The following is a 20,773-nucleotide window of genomic DNA, read 5'->3' as shown; positions in this document are numbered from 1 at the left end:
TCTTTGACCCTAAATGCCTTCCTGATGAGTTTATGGTTTTAGTTGATAGAATGCATTGTGAAGTCTCATCTACATCAGAGTAAAGTGGAAAATAAAGCAGTCTGCTTTAGCTTGTGCGACTTTGACTGACAGCACTGAATCACTCCTGTTGCATTACTGTAAATCAAAGTGTGCACTTTCCCACAGTGAGAGACTCGTGCTCACGACAGTCTGACAGCATCTAAACATTAAAGCCGTTCCTCTTGGTTGAGCTGTAATGTTAGACGCACACTTCTCAGGGTTGGTGGAACTGCTCACGTTAGGTTTGGGAATTTTTCTTCCAAGTAACTGCCTCGTGAACTTTAAGAGAGACATTGCTGCTGAGTTTTTCAAACATGTGGTTTGCTGCTTTGATTACCATGGAGTGTGAACTGTTTACTTACATTATATTAAAGTGAAGGATCACTACTGCAGAGCAGTCTAAAGGTAAGCAGATTGAACTTTAATTCTGGAGTGAAGTGTCCCTTTAAGAAAGAACAAGTTGAAATGCAGTTTAAAATAACAAGAACTGCAGACTGAACTTATTTGGATCAGAGTTTTTAATCCTCTTGAGTTAAAAGGCAAAAAATGGGGGGAAAAAAAAATGTCTCAGTTCCCGACCAACAATACGAGACATGTAAACATTAAAGATGGTTGAAAATAATTCCAGAAAAATAGAAAGCGAGACAAAGAAAAATGGAAAATTAAAACAGTTAAAAACATTTCTTTGGTTGCACGTTTCCACTTAACAAAGCGTGACATCAGCACTGTAAACAGCAACTAGGCAGTTCTGTACTAAGGAAAAAGATGAATACAAGACGCCACCATAAAGAGTTTTAAAGATTATAATTAGCCCCCCCCCCCCCCGAAAAAAACAAACACCTTTTAAAGCGATATTGTGCCCGCTCCTGCCCTAAAGGACAATGACACCATTCAGAAATGTTCCCGCTGCATGAAATGATCTCACTGCGTAAACCCGTTACATTCAAAATCACATTTATACAGTAATCTGCTCGTATCTGAATCAAGTATTAAACATCCAGCCACAAGGACACACCAAACATTTCCCCTTCCAGAAAACAATCACACCGCCTCACTCACTCCACAGAGAAAAGTAGCTTCTTTCCTTCAAGTCTCATTAATCTGCGAGGATAAATATAAATAGACTTAATGTACACCAAGATAAATATGCTCAGGAGGCAGAAAGGAGGTGCGGAAAGTGCAAAGTGCTCCTCCGTCTTTGTGCAGTGAGTTTGCATGGCGTCGGTGCAGTGTGTCAGCCCGGCTCCTCCTCCTCCTCCATCACAGTGTGTGTTTGACGGCCGTCAAAGGCTCACGTTTGTTCTGCAGGTTCTGCTGCAGCTCTCTGAACAGATGGTCCCGCTCCTCAGCATCCAAAAGGATTTGCTTTAAAAAGAAAAGCACTCATAAGTACAGTGAGTTCATTGTTAGTTCTGTACTCCTCCTACTGCGAACAACAACACTGAAGACAACTTAACCAAGAAGTAATATTTGAATTCAAGTGGCAAGCAAAAAACAAAAACCACCTGTCTGAGCTTAACGATTCTTCTCGCGGTTTGGAAACACAAACAAAGGTTCATAAGTTCGAGAAGTTCCTAAATTAGTGCAGTGTTTCCATATTTTCTGTGATATTTTGATCAAAACGAAGCCTAAAGAACGCAACAAAGAACAGATTCTTTACTGCAGTCGTGTGAGGAGTCTATCAGCAGCAGATGTAAGCAGCAGTGCTTTCCACTACAAATCTTAGGCCCTGTATCAGGTGCTCTGTCTTCACATATATGACAGCAAGGATATACACAAACACTGGCACTCACTCACTTCTTATTTGCCCAACAATAAATATTAAAGAAACATCAAGTATCGGTATTATTATCAAAGAGAGCAGATGGGGCACTCAAAGGATCCTGAACAGAAATCTATGGGTGGATTCAACAAACATGGCCTCCAATCAAGCTGCCAGGTGCATAAAGTGGTTCAGCGCTCTCATTGGCTGAGCAAAAACGCTGACAGTGTTGGTACTGAGCTGTTAATGAAGCTCAAATGTTCTGAGACACTGGCATGTGCAGCACAAGTGCATCTTCCTGGGGATGAAAAGCTTTTTAATATTTATTTTGACACAGATGCAAAATATTTTAAAGCTTTTGTTATTATTTGAGGCGTTCAGAGTAGCTGCCTAAAATGCTGCAGAGTGGCACGAATTGCTTCTTTACCTCGATGAGTTTGTCCCTCTTCTCCAGGCTGTCCCTGAGTCTCCTCTCGCCCCGCTCTCTGTCCTCCCTGTCGTTCTGCAGCGCTCGGTCCGCCTCCTTCTTCTTCTTCTCCTTCTCCCTCAGCTCCTGCCGAGCGTCTCTGAGCTGAGCCGTCAGAGAGGACACCGTCTGACTGTGACTCTCCTGCTGACTCTGGTGAAAAAGCAGAATGAACGGCTCAGATTTGTTGTGGCTGTGATGTGGAGCTTTAGGGTCACAAACAGGAGGCAGCTTATGGCGATGATTTCATTTTAAATTTCAGTGTGGTTTTCCAGCCAGCACTGATTAGAAGCAATTTCTAAAAAACGAAGCACCACATTGTTTTGGAAGAGCAGCATTTTTACTGGTTAGATTATTAAGTTATTCCATTTTTTAAATTTCCTGTCATTTCTGTAAATCACTTGCTCTAACCTGTAGGAAAGGTACATTCAAAAGAAGTTTAACCGCTCGATCAGAGAAGCTGGGACTTAATTATTTTTCACATTATTTTGTACATTAAAAGTTTACAATTTAATATTTTTCCCTGTATTTTCAAAAGTTTCTGTCTTATAATCTATTATAAACTATGAATGTGTGTTTGAATGCAGACTTATTAGGTAAAAGTGGAAATTCATCACAAACTCAGCGGCTTTTTGCTTTTTCAGTTTTCTAATTCACTTGAAATAATTAACTCGTGTGGCCGGGCTAATCTCCCACCTGCACCATGTCCTGGTATTCCTGCAGGGTTGTTGTAAGCTTGGTGACCTCCTGGCACAAGGTGGCGCTGCTTTCCTCTTGATCCTTCAACATAGCTGCCAGTTCAGCCCCGCCCCCTCCTGACTGCTGGCCAATCACAGAATCTGAGAGAGCCTGGAAGAAAATGACACGTTTCTACTTACTGAAGTCAGTATTTACTGACAAACCTCAGCTTAGCCGTACAGAGGGAGGAATGCAGAGTTCATCCAGTCACACAGAGGAAAAAAAACCCACATGTCATATCCTAATAATACGAGAGACATGGCACTAAAAAGATCCTGACTTTAAATCTGGGGGAGAATACAGAAACATAAAAATGCTGATAGAAGTAAAACTTGCAGGGGAACCTTTCCAACTAGTTTTAATCACATCTGACTGATGCTCCTCATAGAAGCAGCTTTGGTTATTAGTCAAAGTTAACTCAGATAACTGCCCACCAGTGCATGGAGGCATTGCCCAGCGTTTCCCGGGGACTAAATAAGCACACAGACAGGCTCATAATTATACTGTTAGCACACTAATGACTGGTGGGTGTGTTTGTGTTCATGTGCATGTGCATGCTAAATACAGGCGAAGCTTTTTCATTATAGTGATTAAATTCAATAAATTCAATTCATAATCTAATTCTAACCCAGAGAAACCAATCTAGCTCACTTTCTAGATTTGCTGATGCTACTGCAGGTTCATTCTGTCTGTGCACAATGACTTCCTGTCTAGTGCCAGGCTGTTCCTGTCTCTCTGCATAAAGCTCCAACAAACCTTCAATAAAGAGATGTGAGATTTGCTCTCAAAGCACTGAAGCATCAGCAGACTACAGCGAAGCGAGCCTCAACAGTTAAGGAGGGCGCGGCTACTTTAGGGGTTTTTCTGCCCTGCTTCTGTGAGTGCTGTGCAAAAACATTTATATATCTCGTGTTTTACGGCCACAGGACAGTAAAAGGAGAAGCTTCAAAGAGGTTTGTTTGGCTGCAGGTGTATTACCTCCATCCCTTTCTCCAGTTGCTCTTTGAAGGTGCGGATGAGAGCCTCCTTCTCCTGCAGGACAGCAGTGAGGGCCCCGTCTCTCTGCCTCCACAATTCCCTCTCTTTCTCCACCTCCTTCAGCAGTTGCTCCTTCTCTCCCAGAGCCACCCGCAGGTCCTGAGTCAAAAACAGAGAGCTTCAAGTACATGTAGCACGACTAAAGTGCTGAGCGTGCGGTTGTGTTTTGCGTTTAATTGAGAGTATTTGAATTAAATAAAGTAACCAAATAAACAGATCAGTATGTATGCAATGTATGAATGAGCATGCCTGCAAAATAAACAGTATGAGAGGAGCTGACAGGATTGTTTTATATTCCCCGAGTTGTCCTGCATCTCTAACCTCGTATCAAAAAGAAATAGAGGCACAGCCAAACAGGAGACCACCCCTGTGGCAGTGTGTGGTCTTACACTGATGATGTCCTGGTTGCACTGCAGCACAGTGTTGAGGGTGTCCAAGTCTCTCTCTCGGTCTCGTCCAGCCTTCTTCAGAGCCTCGATCTCGTTCTCCATGCTCTTCTCTTTTTCAGTTATTTCAGACCTCAGAGCCTCCAGCGCAGCCTGAAGATCAGAAAATGAAACAATCAGCTTATCGACAGAAAATAAACATAATTTTGAACTCAATAAAAAGTGTCCATCACAGTACTTCCACCCTTTCAGGGACAAGAGAGCTCAGTTTGCTGACTATCAGCAAAAATGTGCCTGCTTGTGCCGACAACCGCCGTGCTTCAGTGAGCGGGTAACATGTGTCATCATAAGCAGAGCAAGCTTTGCTTTAATGTCAACAATCAGCATGAGAATGACAGACAGCGCAGCTCTAACCTTGTTGTCAGAGATAATCTCTCTCAAGTTCTCAGTCAGCTTGTTGGCCAGCTCAGTCCCTGCTCCCTCCTCCACACACAGCCTGCTGATCAGACTCGTGCACTCCTGGAAGACAGGAAATATCTGTCTGTGAACACATTCGTGATCAGGGAAGACATTTTACCTGCATTTTCTGGATGTTAAATGATTGAAATCCTTACTAAACGAGGATTACAGCGAGCTTTTAAAGCAAAATACTACAGAGAGTTACAATACCCAGAGGCAATGACTTGATATGGATGCAAGTGAGAAGCAGGTACACGGACATGCTCAAATCTGTTTAAAACCACAACTCTCAGTGTTCAAGTGTAAAGAAGGCAGAGGTGTGGATCAACACAAAATGAAGTATAATGCTGAAAATGTCAGTATTATGTTGGTTCTGCTGCTTTTACAGGACATGGTTCTCCTTTTGTAGCATATATTTACTGTCTTACTCAGTGGTTTCTGCATTAAACGGCTGAGGTAAGCAGACTTTCTTTGAGTGTTAGATGTAAAAATATAAAGTATGTGCATATTTTAAATGGAAGAGTTTCAGATTCAGATAAGGTTGGCAAAGAGAAAGTAAGCTGGAGCCAGAAGCTTGTTAGCCCAGCATAAAGACTGGAATAGAGAGAAAGAGCCAGTGTAAAGCTAGAGACGTGCAGTCTCTGTCCACAAGCACATGTAAAACCAACTAATTATATCATCATATTATCATTGTCCACATAAAATACTAAAACGATTAAAAGATTGTAACTGAAAAGCTCCATCCTATTACATTATCCTTAACCATAAATGTCAATATTTTCTTTAATAGTCTCCATGATCCTCCAGTAACCTTCAGGTAAGAAAAACTTTCTGCTAGGTGAGCCCGGTTTTGTTTTGTGTTTTTGTGAGTCCACAAATTTTCCTGCTGTTAATCATCAACATGACAAGTAGCTACAAACACCGGCAGTCATGATGAAAGCTTTCTCCGATCACTCCTGAACACACAGATTTGGCACTGCCACTTTAAACGTACAGCAGCTTCACAGAAAAACAACATTCCAGAGAGCTTTCGAGTCGGAGCCTCAGCAGCAGCAGCTCGAGCTGCCGTAACGCTTTCCACCTCACCCACCTGGATCAGACGCTCGCGGCTGTGCAGGGAGAGGCCGAGGCTCTGCAGCAGGGAGCTGCCAGCCTCCTTCTCCTGGACCAGCTGGAGGAAAGAGAAAAAACAGCTTCATTCAAAAGCCACAGAGAAGCCATGGAACAGCTCAGACTCCAGTACCTCATCAGAGAGTTTAAAGACGACCATTTCCATTATTGATAATTTTTTTGTGCGTTTGAAATGGTATTGGCTCAGAGTTTACCTACTTTTATAAAATAATTTTAAAAAAGAGAAGCCAATTTTCTTATTTGAGAACTTAAACGCATTAAATATTTGAAGTATTTACTTAATAGGAAACTAATAATAATTACAAAATTTATTTTCTACAGAGTAATCCCTGAAAATTCTCAGCATTGTTTAAACAGTGATTACAACTATTCCAACCTGCTGTGTGATAACTCATAAAACATTTAATAAATATATTTAAATATGCTCAGAATAAGCACTTTAGTCCTTTTTATTATTTCATTTCTGTAAGGATCCATTTAATTTAATACTTGGCAGCTTTGTTTTGGGTTTTTTTGCAAATCCCCAAAACTTAGAAATTAAATACCAAATTTTCCAAAGAGAAAAAAGCTCTTCATTTGTTGATCTGTCATCACCCAACACTGCTTTAAAACTGAAAAGTTTCAATATAATGTGATGAAGAGGCCATGAGAAAATAGGTGGCTGTTGTGACTGTATTCATTTATGTTTCAGTTCAGCCCATTTCTTACAGTTACAAGCCAGAAGCAGCAGGAGGCAGTTTTCAGCTTTTTAATGGAACATAAAAAAAAGCATTCATCTGTTCATGAGGAAAATTCTTCCCTCAAGAGCTGCTGGAGATCAAAGAAAGCTAAAAGAGAGCGAGTACTGAATTTAAAAACATCAGTTTCCTGGAAAGAGAACAAAAACAAAATAAACTGTAACTGCTCGGGGATAAATTAGTAACTTAAATATCAGTTACTGCACGTTTAAACCTGCTGCTGTTTTCAGAGATTTCACATTAATTATTAATAATGTTCACCATGTGAACACAGCAGCCTCGCTGTGACAGGTCATGAGGCCGGTTAATGATATCCTATCATAAGACTACCGAGCCCGGGGCAAACTCCACCGGTCGGGGAAGATTCCAGTGAGAGGCTGTGAGTGTGTTTGTGTTGTGCGTGTCTTTATGTGCACCTGAAAATGAGGAAATGTAGACACACCCTGCACAGATACAAAACCAACCACCCAACCTCCATTCCTTTCATAATGCTATATTTGTACTCGGTCAACACTCGCAGGGTGGCTCACGGAGCTGTTTGGACATGTGACAGAGGAGCTGCTGTGTCACACTGCTGTAATAAACCTGTTTTTCTTCTTAGAAATAAAAGGCTGGAGACATTTACCTCGTGTGACAGTGGATAAAAATAACTCTGTGGTAATAAATAAATATCTCTTAAATCACAATATCAGCAGCATCTCCGTTCAGTTTACCCTTCAAGCTAGTCTAGATACCAGTAGTTAGTAAATATGGCCTTTGGACTACCGAAGCCTAGAATGAGATGTTTTCACCTCCCACCTGGCTTTGCTTTTGCTTTCATATCCACAAGAGAAATGATGGCAATCAGAAAACTGTGTGATGCCACTGTGACATTACCCACTGTGACATCCCAATCTGAAGCTGCACCTTTTAAATTTTGACTGTTGCCATCTTTTTGTTTGTTTTTTTCAACTCAGACATTATGAATTTCAAAGACACCGATGACCCACTTCATCATCCATTTGAATTAAAGTAGGACCATGTTACGGTCCTACCATAATTTATAAAATGAACATGATGCTGCGTTATAAAGGACTATCAAATTAGCGTGTCAGATCAATGAGGTCACAAATTGAGTGAGAAGTAGGACAGTTTTCTTACAGGCCCTGCCGACCTTTTGAGAGAACGCAAATTTTAGGGACTCTAAAGCTTTTTTCAAACTGAAAACTGGATTCATTTTATTATTCAACATCTAAAGAACAAACTGAAAGCTTACAGGGGCCCAGTCTTGTGATCCGTTGACTTCCACTTGTTTGCTTCTCCCATGTTTCAGCTCAGCCTCCAGGGTCCTGATGTGGGATGCAGCTTGGTCAAGTTGGCCTTTTAGGTGCCGGATACCATGATGAACTCTATCAGTAGTCTTCTAAAATAAAATAAAAAAGCCTCACAATAAACACGGTGTGGGCTATTATGCAATACACAAAGAAAAGTAACGCGTGTAATTCTAATCATGTTGGACGTTTGGACAAGCTGCAGCTGTTCCTGGATAAACTATTGCAGCCACGGTCAATATTTACAGCTACTAGCACACATGGCAACTGCTCAAAGTTCATCCAGGCCTGCATGATCTTCTACAGCACACTCACCTCTCGGTGAAGAGGCACGAACTCGTCCCTCAGCAATGTTAGGACATCCCCATTCTCTTCATCCGTTTCATCCCCTCCGTTCTCCACATCCCTAAAGTTCAGCACCCTGGTCACTGTGGGTGATGCAGTCTCCTCGATTTTTCCCAGGTACCTCCCATCCCTTTTGCCCAGAACGGGGATTTTACTTCCTGATGGCGAACTGACCGGCTTCCCTCCAATACTTCTCAGCTCTCTCAGCATGAAGTTGACTGACTGATCACTTGCTGAATCAAAGGGGTCATTCCCATCCAGAGAATCAAGAGACTGAATGGACTCCGTGTGGGAAGGAGCTCGTAACGAGAGACTGGACCCTGCCAGGGAGGCTGGGCTGGAGTTGACGGATGGCACCCTCTGCCAGTGGAGGGGCACGCTCTGGGATCTATCCTGGGACAACGGGGAGAAGGGCTGGAAAGGCATGTGACGAGGAACCCCACAAACTGACTCGTAATCAGAGTCGGACACCCGTAAGGAATCGCAACCTTCGCACCCCTTCCCTTTTCTGCATCTTTTTCCCGTTCTGATAAAATACGGACACGTGTCCCACTTCTCTGACCAGCACTCATACTCTGAAAGCGCCATATTCTCCTTGAGCATCTCCCTGTAGCCTTCCTTCTCCACCTCTCCTTCCTCCTCGCTGGTGCTGCTCCTGCTCTGAAAGTCCTGCAGATGCCTGTGGCAGTAGTTTTGGCGCACCCACTGTCTGATTTTATCCCTCTCATGCGTCAGCTTCTGAAGGCGCTCAGACGAAAGCACCCTCACCCTGGCTATGACCGTGTCAAACTTGAACACGCGTTCTAGCAGGCACACGCATTTGCCACATACAAACTCCCCCTGCCCGCCGCCCCGTGGTACAGACTGCCCCAGTATGTGGGTCAACACCGTGAGCAGATCCACGCTCTTGGAGGGGGAGCTCACGGACATCAGGGACTTGGAGAGAGAAACGGAGGAACCAAGAGATAACGTGCTGCCTGTGAAGAGAAACAAAATGTTTACTTTTACATTATTACAATATGTTAAGCATTTTTTAAGCTCTATACTCACCCCAGGAGCTGCTCTGTGATGACTGGGACCGGCTCCCTCCTCTCAACGACCCTGTTGGGGTCTGAGGCTGACCAGTTTTCTTATTCTGGCCCCCAAACAGCCACCGCCGTTGGTTTCCCTGGAGAGCTCCGCCACATATTTGGCACTGGTCCTTTTTACTTCTGGAGGACATCTTGGACAGATGGATGGATGGACTTCTTCCCCTTGTTGTCCAATAGATGAGGAAACTGTAAATTAAAGCAGAATTTAGCTCAGATGTTTCATACAGACACTGATGGAAATTCTCATCATTTACTACTGACGGCCTGGTGTTGTGAACACTGTATGATCAATATTAGGCAGAACAAAGTTTGCTTTTGAACTACACACATAAGCTGGATCCATTTCCTTTTTGGCCTGGAGGGCAAAAATTCCAAGATTTTCAAACACAATTTTGGATTTTGATTGATCAGACCACAGGAAGCTTTTACTTCCACCCACTCCATCACAAACGAGGCCCAGAGAGGGCTGCTGGGGTTCTGGCCTCTTTTTGTTTTCTTTTGTTTTGCTTGGTGGAGTTCTAACTTCCATTTATGGTTCCAGCACTGGTCTGTTGTAAGCCCACAAAGTGATTTCCACTACAGAACCATGTGTGTTTTAATGTAATTGCAGCTTGAGGATCCAAACATAACACACATTAGTATTTTTCCACCCTTGTTCCTTGTGTAGAGAAGTTTTTTCTCTATTCTCCAATTCTTTATTTGATATATATCATTTTTACACATCTCAACATTTCTGGAAACAGGGTTGTGCATTTTTATGATGTTTGGATTTACATAACGAGGAGACGCTCAAGCTGGTTTCTTTGTGTCAACAGAAAATATATTATGTTAGTGTACTTTGAGGGCTCTGCAGATTACCGTCTTCTTCTTTGGCTTCCTCCTCTGTCACACCCTCTGCTTGTCCTCCATCACTACATCCATAAATGCCTGGCAGCTCTAGCTTCAACATCCTTTCTCCATCATATCCACCATCCCTCCCGTGCACATGTCTAAGCCACCTCAGCCTCGTCTCTCTAACTTTGTTTCAAAAATGCTCGACCTGAGCCGTCGCTCCCAATGACAACTTTAACACCTTCAACTCCGCCACCAGCTCAGCACCACCGTCTCACAGCAGGTCTCCCTACCATATCGTAAAACCGTCCCTTTCTCTCTGCCTGCTATCCTTCAGTCACAAATCACCCTGACGCCCGTCTCCACCCACTCCACCCTGCCTGCATTCTCAACAACAGGTATTTAAACAGCTACTTTTATTGTCTCTGCTCCTTGCATGTTCACCACACCACCTAAATCCCGCTCCTTCACACACGTATTCGGTTTTGGTTCAATTGACCTTCACTCCTCTTCTGTCCACAGCATACCTCCACCTACTCCAACTACAGGTCACAGTGTTGTCTGACAACATGATGCAGAGACTTCTGCCTTACCTCACCTGTCAACCTTTGACCCTCTCTTCTCTATGCTTCTCCATCAACACTCTCAAAGTAAACATCAGGTGTGTGGAGCTCTTTCTCAGAATGAAGCCGCACTGATGCTCACTGTTCCTCACCTCTCTTCTTAACCTAGCTTCAACAATTCTTTCCCATATCTCTAGTGTGTGGCTCATCATCTTCATCCTTCTGTTACTACAACTTTGCACATCAACCTTATTGTTGAAATGGATGAGTAGATCCAAGATTCTGTTGAACAATCTGATTAGAAACTTAACTGCTGTCTCTGACATCACCATAGCTCCACAGGTTTGTCATCGGGGCAAACCACCTTTACACTCTTCATAGCTGCCCTCACTTTCTTTTAATCCTCTGCACTTCCTCATTCTCTAGCTTTCCTCCATCCATCCTAGTAACCCTCCTCTCTTTCTCCTTTTCTTCAGTCATCAGCTCCTCAAAGTACTTCTTCCATCTTCCTAGCACACTCTCTTAGAATGTTATGAAAGCTCCATCTCTATTCTGAATCACTCTAACCTGCTGCACATCCTTTCTAGCTTGACTTCTCTGCCTAGCCAACCATTACAAGTCCTTATCTCCTTCCTTAGTGTTCAGCCTCAAACAAAACTTACTTTTCCTTTGCTGTACACTTAGCTTTTTAGTACTTCTGTCTACAGACTTCATCTCCCTGACTATACCATTTTTTCGTCGAATACCTTCTTGTACTTCCTCATTCCACCACCAAGTCTTCTTGTCCTCAGCCCTCTGCCCAGAGGATAGGCCAAAGAAACTTCTGCTGTGCTTCCTCAGTCATTTGGTAACTCTTTCCTATCACCCAGGGCCTGTGCCAGCTCCACACTGAATCATCTTCCACCATTTAATCCTTGCCTCTGCCTTCATTTGCTTTCTCTTCTTCATTTTCAAAGCCATCCTACAGCCTGCAGACACCCAATCCTGCCCAGCTACATTCTGTCTTTCCGACTGTTCCTTTTGCATAAGATATACTCCCCCACTGTTGCATAAAGCCTTCTGTCTTGATGAAATGTTCACTTTAGCCATGTCCAGCCTTTTGGCACAAACTACTACCATCACCATACCTACCAACACCTATTCATCTACAAGTTCACTCCAATCGTCATTCTTCCCCTGGGGATCCTCCCTGCAGATTACAGTATGTTGATCTAGTTCCACTATCACAGTGGCATACTAGCTTACTGAGAAGGTAATGAATTTCTTCTGGTACAACATTCATCATAGGCAACAGTGTTCCTGACTTAAAGTTTAAATGGATGGCTGAGAATTGTCTGTATTTTCCAGCTGCCTTCACACTTAGCACGACTCGTTCTGACATTATCAGCAGCCTGACTGGTGCTCTGATTTACAGCTTTCTGTTCCCTCCGTGGATGTTTTGAGCCCTGTGCTGTCTGCAGCTACAGGCTGTTTACAGTAGCTCCCCACAGGGCGGGACACGTCGACCTTGAGCCACGCTGACAGTGAAGTGCAGCCAGACTGTCGATGAATGAATCTGTCTTTCCAGCTTTCAGTCCCTCCGAGCGGCTTTCGCCCTTCGAAGGGCGCTCAGCTGTTTTAAACCCCAGCCTGTCCCGTCCCACAACATGTTTCCAAAAAGGAAACCCATCCCCATCTAGTGGAAAACATTTCAACTCCGTCTATCTGCCTCTATTTTAAGCTACCGAGGTCTAGAGATTGAACGTGAAAGCAGCGTAGTTGATCCAGCACGAGACAAATCCACGGGGAAGTTTTCGAATCGGTGTCAACTTACGCTGAAAGTCCTGCGGGCCTCTCAGAGGGAGGAAGGTTTGAAAGAGCCGGCGGAAAGCTTCATGGTCGCGACAGAAAGAAAGAAGCAGGAGACACAAAAGATTTCCAACCAGAAAAATCTCCACCGGGAACTGAGCCGGAGCTGCGTTGCAACACACCGGAGAGGAGGAGGAGAGGTGGGTGTCACCTTAGTGACGTCACCGTCATACCTGTTAAAGAGCAACAGCTGGAGCGAGTCAGTAAAGATCGTTACTGCTCTCGTGTGGCTCTGCGCTGACTCGTAGGCCCACTACCACGCCTGCTTTCACTAATGTAATGAGACACGCAATCGGCCTTTCTGTTATGGAAGCTTTTTTAATTTTCGCATTATGTACTTTTCATATGAAAAGTAGGCTACATAATGCTAAAATTAAATTTTTTTTTTAAAAAAAATGTGTTTTTATTTATATATTTAAGTAGTAGTAGTAGTGTTACACAATAAGTCGATGTAAAATCATTAATTATTACAGATCCACTTCTTGACTCTGACCTTTTTAGTAATTCAGCTGCAGGGTCAAATACTAAGTCATTTTTATGCTATTTTGTCACATAGAATCTAATCTGGATGTAAGAAATAATTATGAGGGGGAAAACTGCGTATGGAAGATTAAATATATTGAATTTTTTCCTATAAAAATGAAATGAAATGAAAAATATATTAGCTAATCACAATTTAAAGTGAGACTGTGAATCAGTAACCCTTGTTGGAGAAAATGAATTGGATTAAGTGATTGATCACACTCCACCATGACGCTTTAATCTAATCATGAGTGAAGTGTCAGCAGTGGGACAAACTGTATGTAAAATCTAAGCCAGGTCAAAGAGCCGGTTTAGATTTTCACTGCTGTTTAACTAGAAAATATGTTGACTTACAATAACGACTTCAACTAGACGCTGGAGAAAAGTTTGGCAGAAGCATTATTTGCTGGTTTACATTCAAAAGTAATTAAGTCTCTATTCTTATGAGCAAAGCTAAATTTGACAATCGTAGGTAGCATCATAAATCTGCAGTTAAAGTCACAGAGAAGCATGAAAATATGAGAAATTTCTGAGAATGCATTTTAGAAAAAAGTTCATATAATAAAGTCATTCAGGTCATTAGCTGAACTGTACAGTCTGGGGGAACCAGACCAAGCATTGCAGAGATGCAAGTTTTCATGAAATATGTTAATGCAATAATGAAATACACCTCATGAAGAGGAAAATAGGAAATAGCTTTGATATAAATACATTGTTATAAATTACAATACAGTTCCACCAGAGGGCACTGAGTGATTAATCAGGAGCTCAGCTATGCATACAGCCGATTCTTCACCACCACGGGTGTGATACTGACAGCAAGCACACAGTGGACAGGAAGTCTCATTTAGTTATACTCTGTACTCCTGAGTATACTACTTCCTCTCTCCTTGTATATCTTGCTCACCTCCTGCCCTTACACCGCCATCTGAAGGTGCACGGAGCGGAAGTGAGGATGTACAGAATGAGAAATGAGAGCAGCAGCTACGCTCAATATTCAAGACATTTCCATTAAGGACTTCTCAAGGTACAAAAAAGGATCACAAAGTTTTGGCTGTGTACAAAATGCACTTTCTGTGAATCAGACAAAAACAACAGTTTAAAAGATGTTTCATAGATAGTTATTATCAACACTGATCAGTGGAAAACGTTAAAACATTAAATAAGATGGCTTATAAAGAGATAGTTCATCATAACCTGAAAGCTGATTATAAATGCAACATATACACTTATATAAGCAAATCATGTTAATAAAATAAAAACCTTTTTAAAAATTTACAGCAGTCAGTTGTGCAGTATGAATAGTGCAGTAAGCACAAATCCTGCACATTTGCACAGACAGGAGTTAAATCATTGTTTTCTTTGATTGCACTAAAAGTATTCACATCTGGACGGACGTCCACGGTTTTACTGTTGGAGAGTTTTTATGTGAGCCACTTCTCCATGCAGTTCCTGAACACTGTGAAGTTGGAGTGCCAGGTTGTGTGCTTCACCCCCGAATGAACACACGTCACCAAGTCGCCACGTTGGTCCAGCGTCTTCAGCCCAAACGCATCGTTCAGGTAAAACTGAGAGGGCAGAAGAAAATGACATGATTCAAGTTTTGTTTTTGAATGAACACAGTGGAGGGTCTGCAGTGAAAATAGTAGAGATATTAAAAAAATCCAAGTTTAGTTTAACACATTTGCAATAAAATACATTCAGCTAACATTTTATTCTCTACAAGAGAGCAGTCTAACACAGCAGTCCAGCAGGAGGAGCTTTTTTGTGTTGGTCTCTGTAACATCCTTTAGTTTTGAGTTCTTTCTTAAACTTCCTGTGCCTACTTCTGGTTTTCTTTGTGTGCTCATTCTCATTTCTCACATTTGTGCCCCTTCGATCCTCCTACCTGTTTATCCAGAAAACAATCTCATTACCCCATTTTGAAGAACGTCTCGATTCCTAAAACACGTCTGGTGACAGACAACAGAGGAGGCTTGCTGCAGGAGCTACGACTGAAGACGCACAGGCGCGTCCTTTTTCAAAAGCATTTTTTTTACCTGTGATGCATGATAGAGGTGTGATACGCTGCTGGAACATGTTGGTGGGAGGAGAACTCCAAAATGAAGTATTCCTACATTTGCAGCATCTGCACAAATTGTATGTTCTGTTCCCTGCCTGACTCCAGCCTCTGCCTTCCTCCTCTTCCTCCTCTGGCTCAGCTTTGAAACCTCTGCACCTAGCTCCACCCGTCTCTCCCTTCATCTCTCCTCAGCAGACTGACCCACCTTCCTTTCAGCCTCAATTCCACCACCACTCCCTCCCCATCAACCACCCTGAGTATTTTTATTTTGCTAATAAAATGATCTGTTCATCCTTAATTTCCTCCCTTCAACATTTGTGTGTGTGTGTTAAAGAAAATGTGTATAATATCCTGCCACACTTGCATGCTGTGAATGTCACTAAAAGTAGCTCTGCTATGAGATAATAAGATACAGCAGACAAATGATTCAGCTTTGCCACACATCCATCCATCTATTCTCAATTCATAAATAAAACATGGACTGTATAATGCAGCACAACTAAGAAACACCACCAATTTCCACAAAGCTGAATCAACACCTCTGTAACAGACTTAATATTATGTCAGTCATTAAGTGAAAACCTACAGCAGGACTGTTTTTTTAGCTACACCTCAATAAAAATGAAGTGTGTTGTACAGGCAGCACTTCAGTTTGCCACTAACCTCCTGCTTCTGCATTTCTACGACGTTTTCGCTGCTGTCATAGAATCCGAAGTGGCTGCACAGAAAAAAGGAAACAGTTGTTTCAGGTAAAGATGTTTCATAACTTTTACCACGAACTGATCACTTTGCAAACACATCGAAGGCTCTGCTGGTAAAAACGTTGTTGTCTCCAAACAGAGTATCTTTACAGTTTTAGTATAGGATAGAATAGAATAGCCCTTTATTGTCATTGTACATGTATAACGAAATTGTGCGTGCTCCACATAACTGTTCTGGAATAAAGTTTTATTAGCAGACAGCAGGAATAAATAGCAATCAGAAGAAATGTGCACAAAAATAAGAGAAAGGCACACATTTGAGAAGAAAACAGTTGCAAAGAGCAAAGAAAAGACTTGGTCTGGCCTGAGTGATGAGGGTTACTCTGGCTCAGACCCTGGCTCAGAGCAGTGAGGTGAGTGGGGGGATGAATGGCTCAGGGGGAGGAACTGTTTGTGAGTCTGAAGGTGGGACCTGACTGACCTGAGTGCAACTGAATACAAATATTGTACTTTGAATCCAATATTGAAAAGGACCGACATGCATCTTAAGGTGACCATCACATAAAGTGCTGCTTTGTGGCCCACAAGCAGCAGAATGCACTACAGGAAATTTTGTTCCTCCAAAATTCATGTCAGGATTTTTTCGATTGATTGAAAGCCAACAGAAGGAAATTGATGGGTCACTTTTTTTCAAACAGTCTCGTCAGTGTGACATAATGAGCCACCTCTCATTTATAAAATGTAAATGAAAGAGAACAAAGAGTGTGCGCTGTAAAGCTGATGACAGTGAGACCTTGACTGCCACGGTGTGATGACACCATCATCCGGTCCTCCAATTAGCACCAACTTCTCGATTTGCAGGAAGTTTTCCCTCCACGCTGTGAAAGGAAAAGCCAAAGGCGTGAACGTTTGTTTTCGTGCTAACCAGTGCATATGATGACTAAACCAGATCCAATACCTTTCATGTCACTGTGAGGTCTTTCACCATTAAGGAGAGGCAGAAAGATGTTGTTCCGCAGGTAGCTGAGTCTTTGGTGAGGGTCTGTGGACAAAATATGTTTTATCTTTCAGTAAATGTGCAGACTGTCTTCAGTTAAATCTGAAGAACTCTTGTTTTCTCACCGTTCCAGTAGTCACAAATAGACACTTTTTGACCGAATTTGTTGTAGCAGATAAAATGCACATTCTTCTTTAAGGTTTTGTGGAATACCTTCTGCAGGTAGTCTGTGTCTGTGGAGTAAGAGGATAAGATCAAGTTCATCTTAAACATCCTGGTGACTATTGAGAAGTGTGTTAAAAAGCTCACATTCTTTAAATGTTGAAGCTTATGCAGACAAGTTTTTAAAAGCTCTCTGACCTCCGTACTGTCCAGCCAGTGGGGATGAAAGTGAAATGAAGGTGTGCACGTTGTGGTTGGGAGTCGTGGAGAGAAGTGCTCGACAAATTAGACCACCTTCATGGAAAAAAAGAGACTAAATATGAGTCTCAGCTTCAGAAATTTCTACCTTAAATTCATCAGTCCTCACTATTATGCAGTTTCTCTATATAACTACTGCGTACTACGATAGAGATGAACCAGCGGCTAGAAGTGGAAGAGTGTGATGTGTCATATTTTTACCTAAACTTGCTTAAACCTAACCAATGAATAAAAGTTAAAACATGATAACAATAATTAATTTAAAAAAATTAAATCAATCACACAGACAAAGTAAAAGCTAAATTCAAAATTCAAAAAGTCCCAGTGGGATATAAACTATTGTCTCCTGGATGAAAATCCTCTAAATTATGACTTTACCACCTCTCCAAACTCTAAATGTGGACCTTCTAAGTCCCCAGAATTGGACCTTTATTTCTCAGTTGTCAGGTGGGCATCAACGCTATAAGACTATGTTTTTGTTATTTTTCTATCAAATCTGTTTTTCTATTAAATGTTTAAGTGTACGGCAGGAGCACCTTGTGAAAAGCACAGAAGATGGACACCATCAGGAGCATTTTTCATGATGGAGTTGAAGGACTGCCTGAAGTCTGGGACCTGCTTCCACAGCGGCTGCAGACTCAACAGGTCGTCGTACAAGTCGATCACTGTGACCTCAGTGCCTGGATGCACCTGAGAAGTGCAAAGAAATTGAAGTGGAAGTAAAACTTTTGGCACAATGAGGGGAAACATCAGCTGTCATAAATCTTCAGCCAGGTGCTCGAATGCAGAACTCTTAAGTCAAAACTGATCCTGAGGAAATGAAAGACACAGAGGAACAGAAATCGCTAACTGGAAACCATTTGCTGATTTTCACTTCACTGTTTTGTTTTATCTGATATGTTATCAAGTCCAATATCATTTTAAGTATTTTATTCCTACTTGAAATACAAAATTCTGCCTTGAACCTACAGTAGGATAGAAGCTCTTGATTTGAGTGTTGAACATTTGGTGGATTCAGGTACCGTTGAGGAAATACCAACCAGTTCAATTTACACACAAACAGATTGTTGTTTAACCAGGAAAGACCCACTGAGATTTATAATGTCCTTTACACGGCCAACCTGGACAACAACAGCACTAAAACACATGACACGTAAATCTTTACAGAGCATGAATTTTTATGTTGATCGAGATTATTAACCCTGTCATGCATGAATTATGAAAACCTCGATCCAGATTTTTAAGCATTTTTATTCATCTTTAGGAATTAAACATGAATAAAAACACTTAAGAAAAACTCTGATTGAGGTTGTCATAATTCATGCATGACAGGCTTAAATAAGATTAATTACAATGAAACACGTCATACATCTATAGTAACATAAAAGGACCAGTGGGTGGTGTGGAGTGACACATCAGTGTCCAGTGTAGAGGTTTATGTGCAAGTATGCCATCGACACTGACACAAATACAAGAAAACAGCCTTTGAATAGCTGTCACTGTAGTGACCACTATACATGAACGGGTTAACATATTATTAACATATAAGGTGAACAAAATTGGCCCCAGAATTGATCCCTGGGAAACACCTTCAACCACATCAAGGAAGCAAGAGGTGATGCGTTCAGCATTCACACACTTAGTTCTGTTGGAAAGATCATCTTTGAACCACTCACAGTTTTTGCTTCAATAGCTCATGATCTACAGTGTCAAAAGCCTTGGAAAAGTCCATGAAAAAGGCTGCACAGTGTTTCTGTGCAAAGCCTCAATAAAATCATTTAGTACTTTTAAGGCTGCTTGAACAGACTGAACACGTGATCTAATATCATGACTGATGAGATATTCCTTCCTATTGCTCACTTACAAGAGACACTTTGGGGGCTTTTCATTCGTCTTTGGAAAGGATCAAACAACAGTCGAGCGCACAACTGTAGTTTATATGGTTTTGGATGAATAATAACAAGCATAGAATCATAAGCACATTATCTGCCTGCTGCGGTGACAGAATACAGTCAGAACATCCCGTGCAAAAGATACTCGGAGCAAATCCAGTTTAAAAAGTAATCATTTCAAAGTCTTTTAACTTGAAATGTAAGTCAAAGAAGTAAATCTTTAAGCGTGATCACTGAGTTCTAATAACTAGTACTTAATGATCAGACTTACCCCCTTTTAGCATTGTTCTCTGTCAATCAACAGCTTGGCGGCTGGATCCCAGCATCCATAAGAGTGTGAGTGTTAGTTCGGTTAAAAGCACCTGAAAATGTTTTTAATGCTCAAATAGAACAGGAAAGCTCTGTGTGAGTACCAGTTTATTTATTATTTTAAAAAATAAAATAAAATCACTGTTGTGAACTGTAATGTTTGATAAAGTTGGCTTTAGTCGAAAAATATGCAGACTTGTTGCCCCAAAGTTACTGAAAGTCAACCGAGAAAATGATACAAACTTGTTTTGACTGCGTGTGCAAATGAGGACAAGCCTCAAACTTGAAAACACATTTTCATTATTTTATAATAAATATGTAAACATGCTTGTACGCAGTATTAAGTACCGCTTTAGAGACAACGCAGGAAAACTGGTTTTAAATTTGAACAGCTACTCTGAACATGAACTTGGCCTGGAGACGTTAATCACTGAGCCCGAGTCCTGCGGTCCGTTAATAGCTAAACACTTCCACCAGAAACACATCCCCGAAAAACCAAAGTCTAAACGCAACCGTGGACACAACAGGGCCGCCTTAAGACTCTAATATCGAACATTAACAGGCCCGTGAGTCTTTGTGCACATACAAGTTTGCACAAAACACATCAAAGTAAAGACATCACCACAAGCACGAATAATACACCACTTTTAATTCCTGTGGTAAATAAAGCGGCTCTAACGCATTTGGAGCTGTTTTCGAGCCTTGTTGTTCTGCAGCAGAGATATCGCACGCTGTGCGCGGTCCTACCTTCTTTATGAACCTTGACAGGTTCTGGAACTGCTGTGGTCCATCAAAGATGCCATGCACGATGATGACTGGTTTATAGCTGTCCACGCAAACACCTGCGACCACCAGCAGCAGCAGCAGCAGCATCGGGCCACGCGACCCTGCGGCTACCCGTGGACACTTCATCTCCGCCCGGATACAGGTGAGAAGCAGTGCGGGGGGCTGTAGATGATCCCGAGGACTTTGACCTGAGGTGGTGTCGTTAATACGGCCGATGAGGGACTACGGCTCTCTTCATACTGACAACCAACCATACATGAGCGCGAGCTGCTTCCTCTTTATACACATGTATTTTTTCCACAGGCCACATCCGCTTTTA

General features: G+C 42.0%; 2 protein-coding genes and 1 long non-coding RNA gene across 4 annotated transcripts; 1 reads left to right on the top strand and 2 right to left on the bottom strand.

Annotated features, from left to right (window-relative positions):
- Positions 1–491: 491 nt before the first annotated feature.
- Positions 492–12,844, bottom strand: LOC146659937 (uncharacterized). 2 transcript variants are annotated; one of them, XM_085423912.1, is made up of 11 exons: positions 12,731–12,844; positions 9,483–9,709; positions 8,403–9,409; positions 8,033–8,176; positions 6,000–6,080; positions 4,865–4,969; positions 4,454–4,603; positions 4,005–4,163; positions 2,985–3,137; positions 2,250–2,441; positions 492–1,425 (listed from the first exon to the last, which is right to left on the bottom strand). In XM_085423912.1, exons 2-11 carry the CDS (start codon positions 9,652–9,654, stop codon positions 1,321–1,323), a joined length of 2,268 nt encoding a protein of 755 aa, XP_085280038.1. In that variant the 5' UTR covers positions 9,655–9,709; positions 12,731–12,844; the 3' UTR covers positions 492–1,320. The 2 variants fall into 2 exon arrangements, with proteins under 2 accessions (XP_085280038.1, XP_085280036.1); XM_085423910.1 differs by having other exon boundaries at positions 494–1,425; positions 8,033–8,179; positions 12,731–12,840.
- On the top strand, positions 12,666–15,591 carry LOC146659936 (uncharacterized). The gene is made up of 3 exons (XR_014913839.1): positions 12,666–12,905; positions 14,737–14,849; positions 15,188–15,591. It is a non-coding gene; the product is annotated as an uncharacterized LOC146659936 (long non-coding RNA).
- LOC146659935 (lysosomal thioesterase PPT2-like) lies at positions 13,683–20,692 on the bottom strand. The gene is made up of 8 exons (XM_085423913.1): positions 20,416–20,692; positions 18,004–18,157; positions 17,408–17,503; positions 17,173–17,280; positions 17,009–17,092; positions 16,844–16,928; positions 16,013–16,067; positions 13,683–14,855 (listed from the first exon to the last, which is right to left on the bottom strand). Exons 1-8 carry the CDS (start codon positions 20,578–20,580, stop codon positions 14,712–14,714), a joined length of 891 nt encoding a protein of 296 aa, XP_085280039.1. The 5' UTR covers positions 20,581–20,692; the 3' UTR covers positions 13,683–14,711.
- Between the last annotated feature and the right edge of the window lie 81 nt (positions 20,693–20,773).

Source organism: Rhamphochromis longiceps, linkage group LG11, assembly GCF_057381845.1.
Source record: "Rhamphochromis longiceps isolate RC_006_pf linkage group LG11, R_longiceps_female_GT1.1, whole genome shotgun sequence".
Lineage (NCBI taxonomy): Eukaryota > Metazoa > Chordata > Actinopteri > Cichliformes > Cichlidae > Rhamphochromis > Rhamphochromis longiceps.
The sequence above is the reverse complement of the archived record's forward strand: the minus strand, read 5'-3'. Positions and strand labels throughout refer to the sequence as shown.

Bases quoted from the DNA above. Each gene is read 5' to 3' on its own strand.
- LOC146659937 (XM_085423910.1), bottom strand. From the start codon at position 9,654: ATGTCCTCCAGAAGTAAAAAGGACCAGTGCCAAATATGTGGCGGAGCT. The intron at 6,081-8,032 runs GTAAGCTTTCAG...TCTTTCCTCCAG, and splicing joins GATCACAAGACTGGGCCCCT to CTGGTCCAGGAGAAGGAGGC. The intron at 3,138-4,004 runs GTAATACACCTG...ATTTTCTTCCAG, and splicing joins AACTGGAGAAAGGGATGGAG to GCTCTCTCAGATTCTGTGAT.
- LOC146659935 (XM_085423913.1), bottom strand. From the start codon at position 20,580: ATGAAGTGTCCACGGGTAGCCGCAGGGTCGCGTGGCCCGATGCTGCTG. The intron at 18,158-20,415 runs GTAGGACCGCGC...TGCACTTCTCAG, and splicing joins TGTCAAGGTTCATAAAGAAG to GTGCATCCAGGCACTGAGGT. The intron at 17,504-18,003 runs GTGCTCCTGCCG...TTTTCCATGAAG, and splicing joins TCTTCTGTGCTTTTCACAAG to GTGGTCTAATTTGTCGAGCA.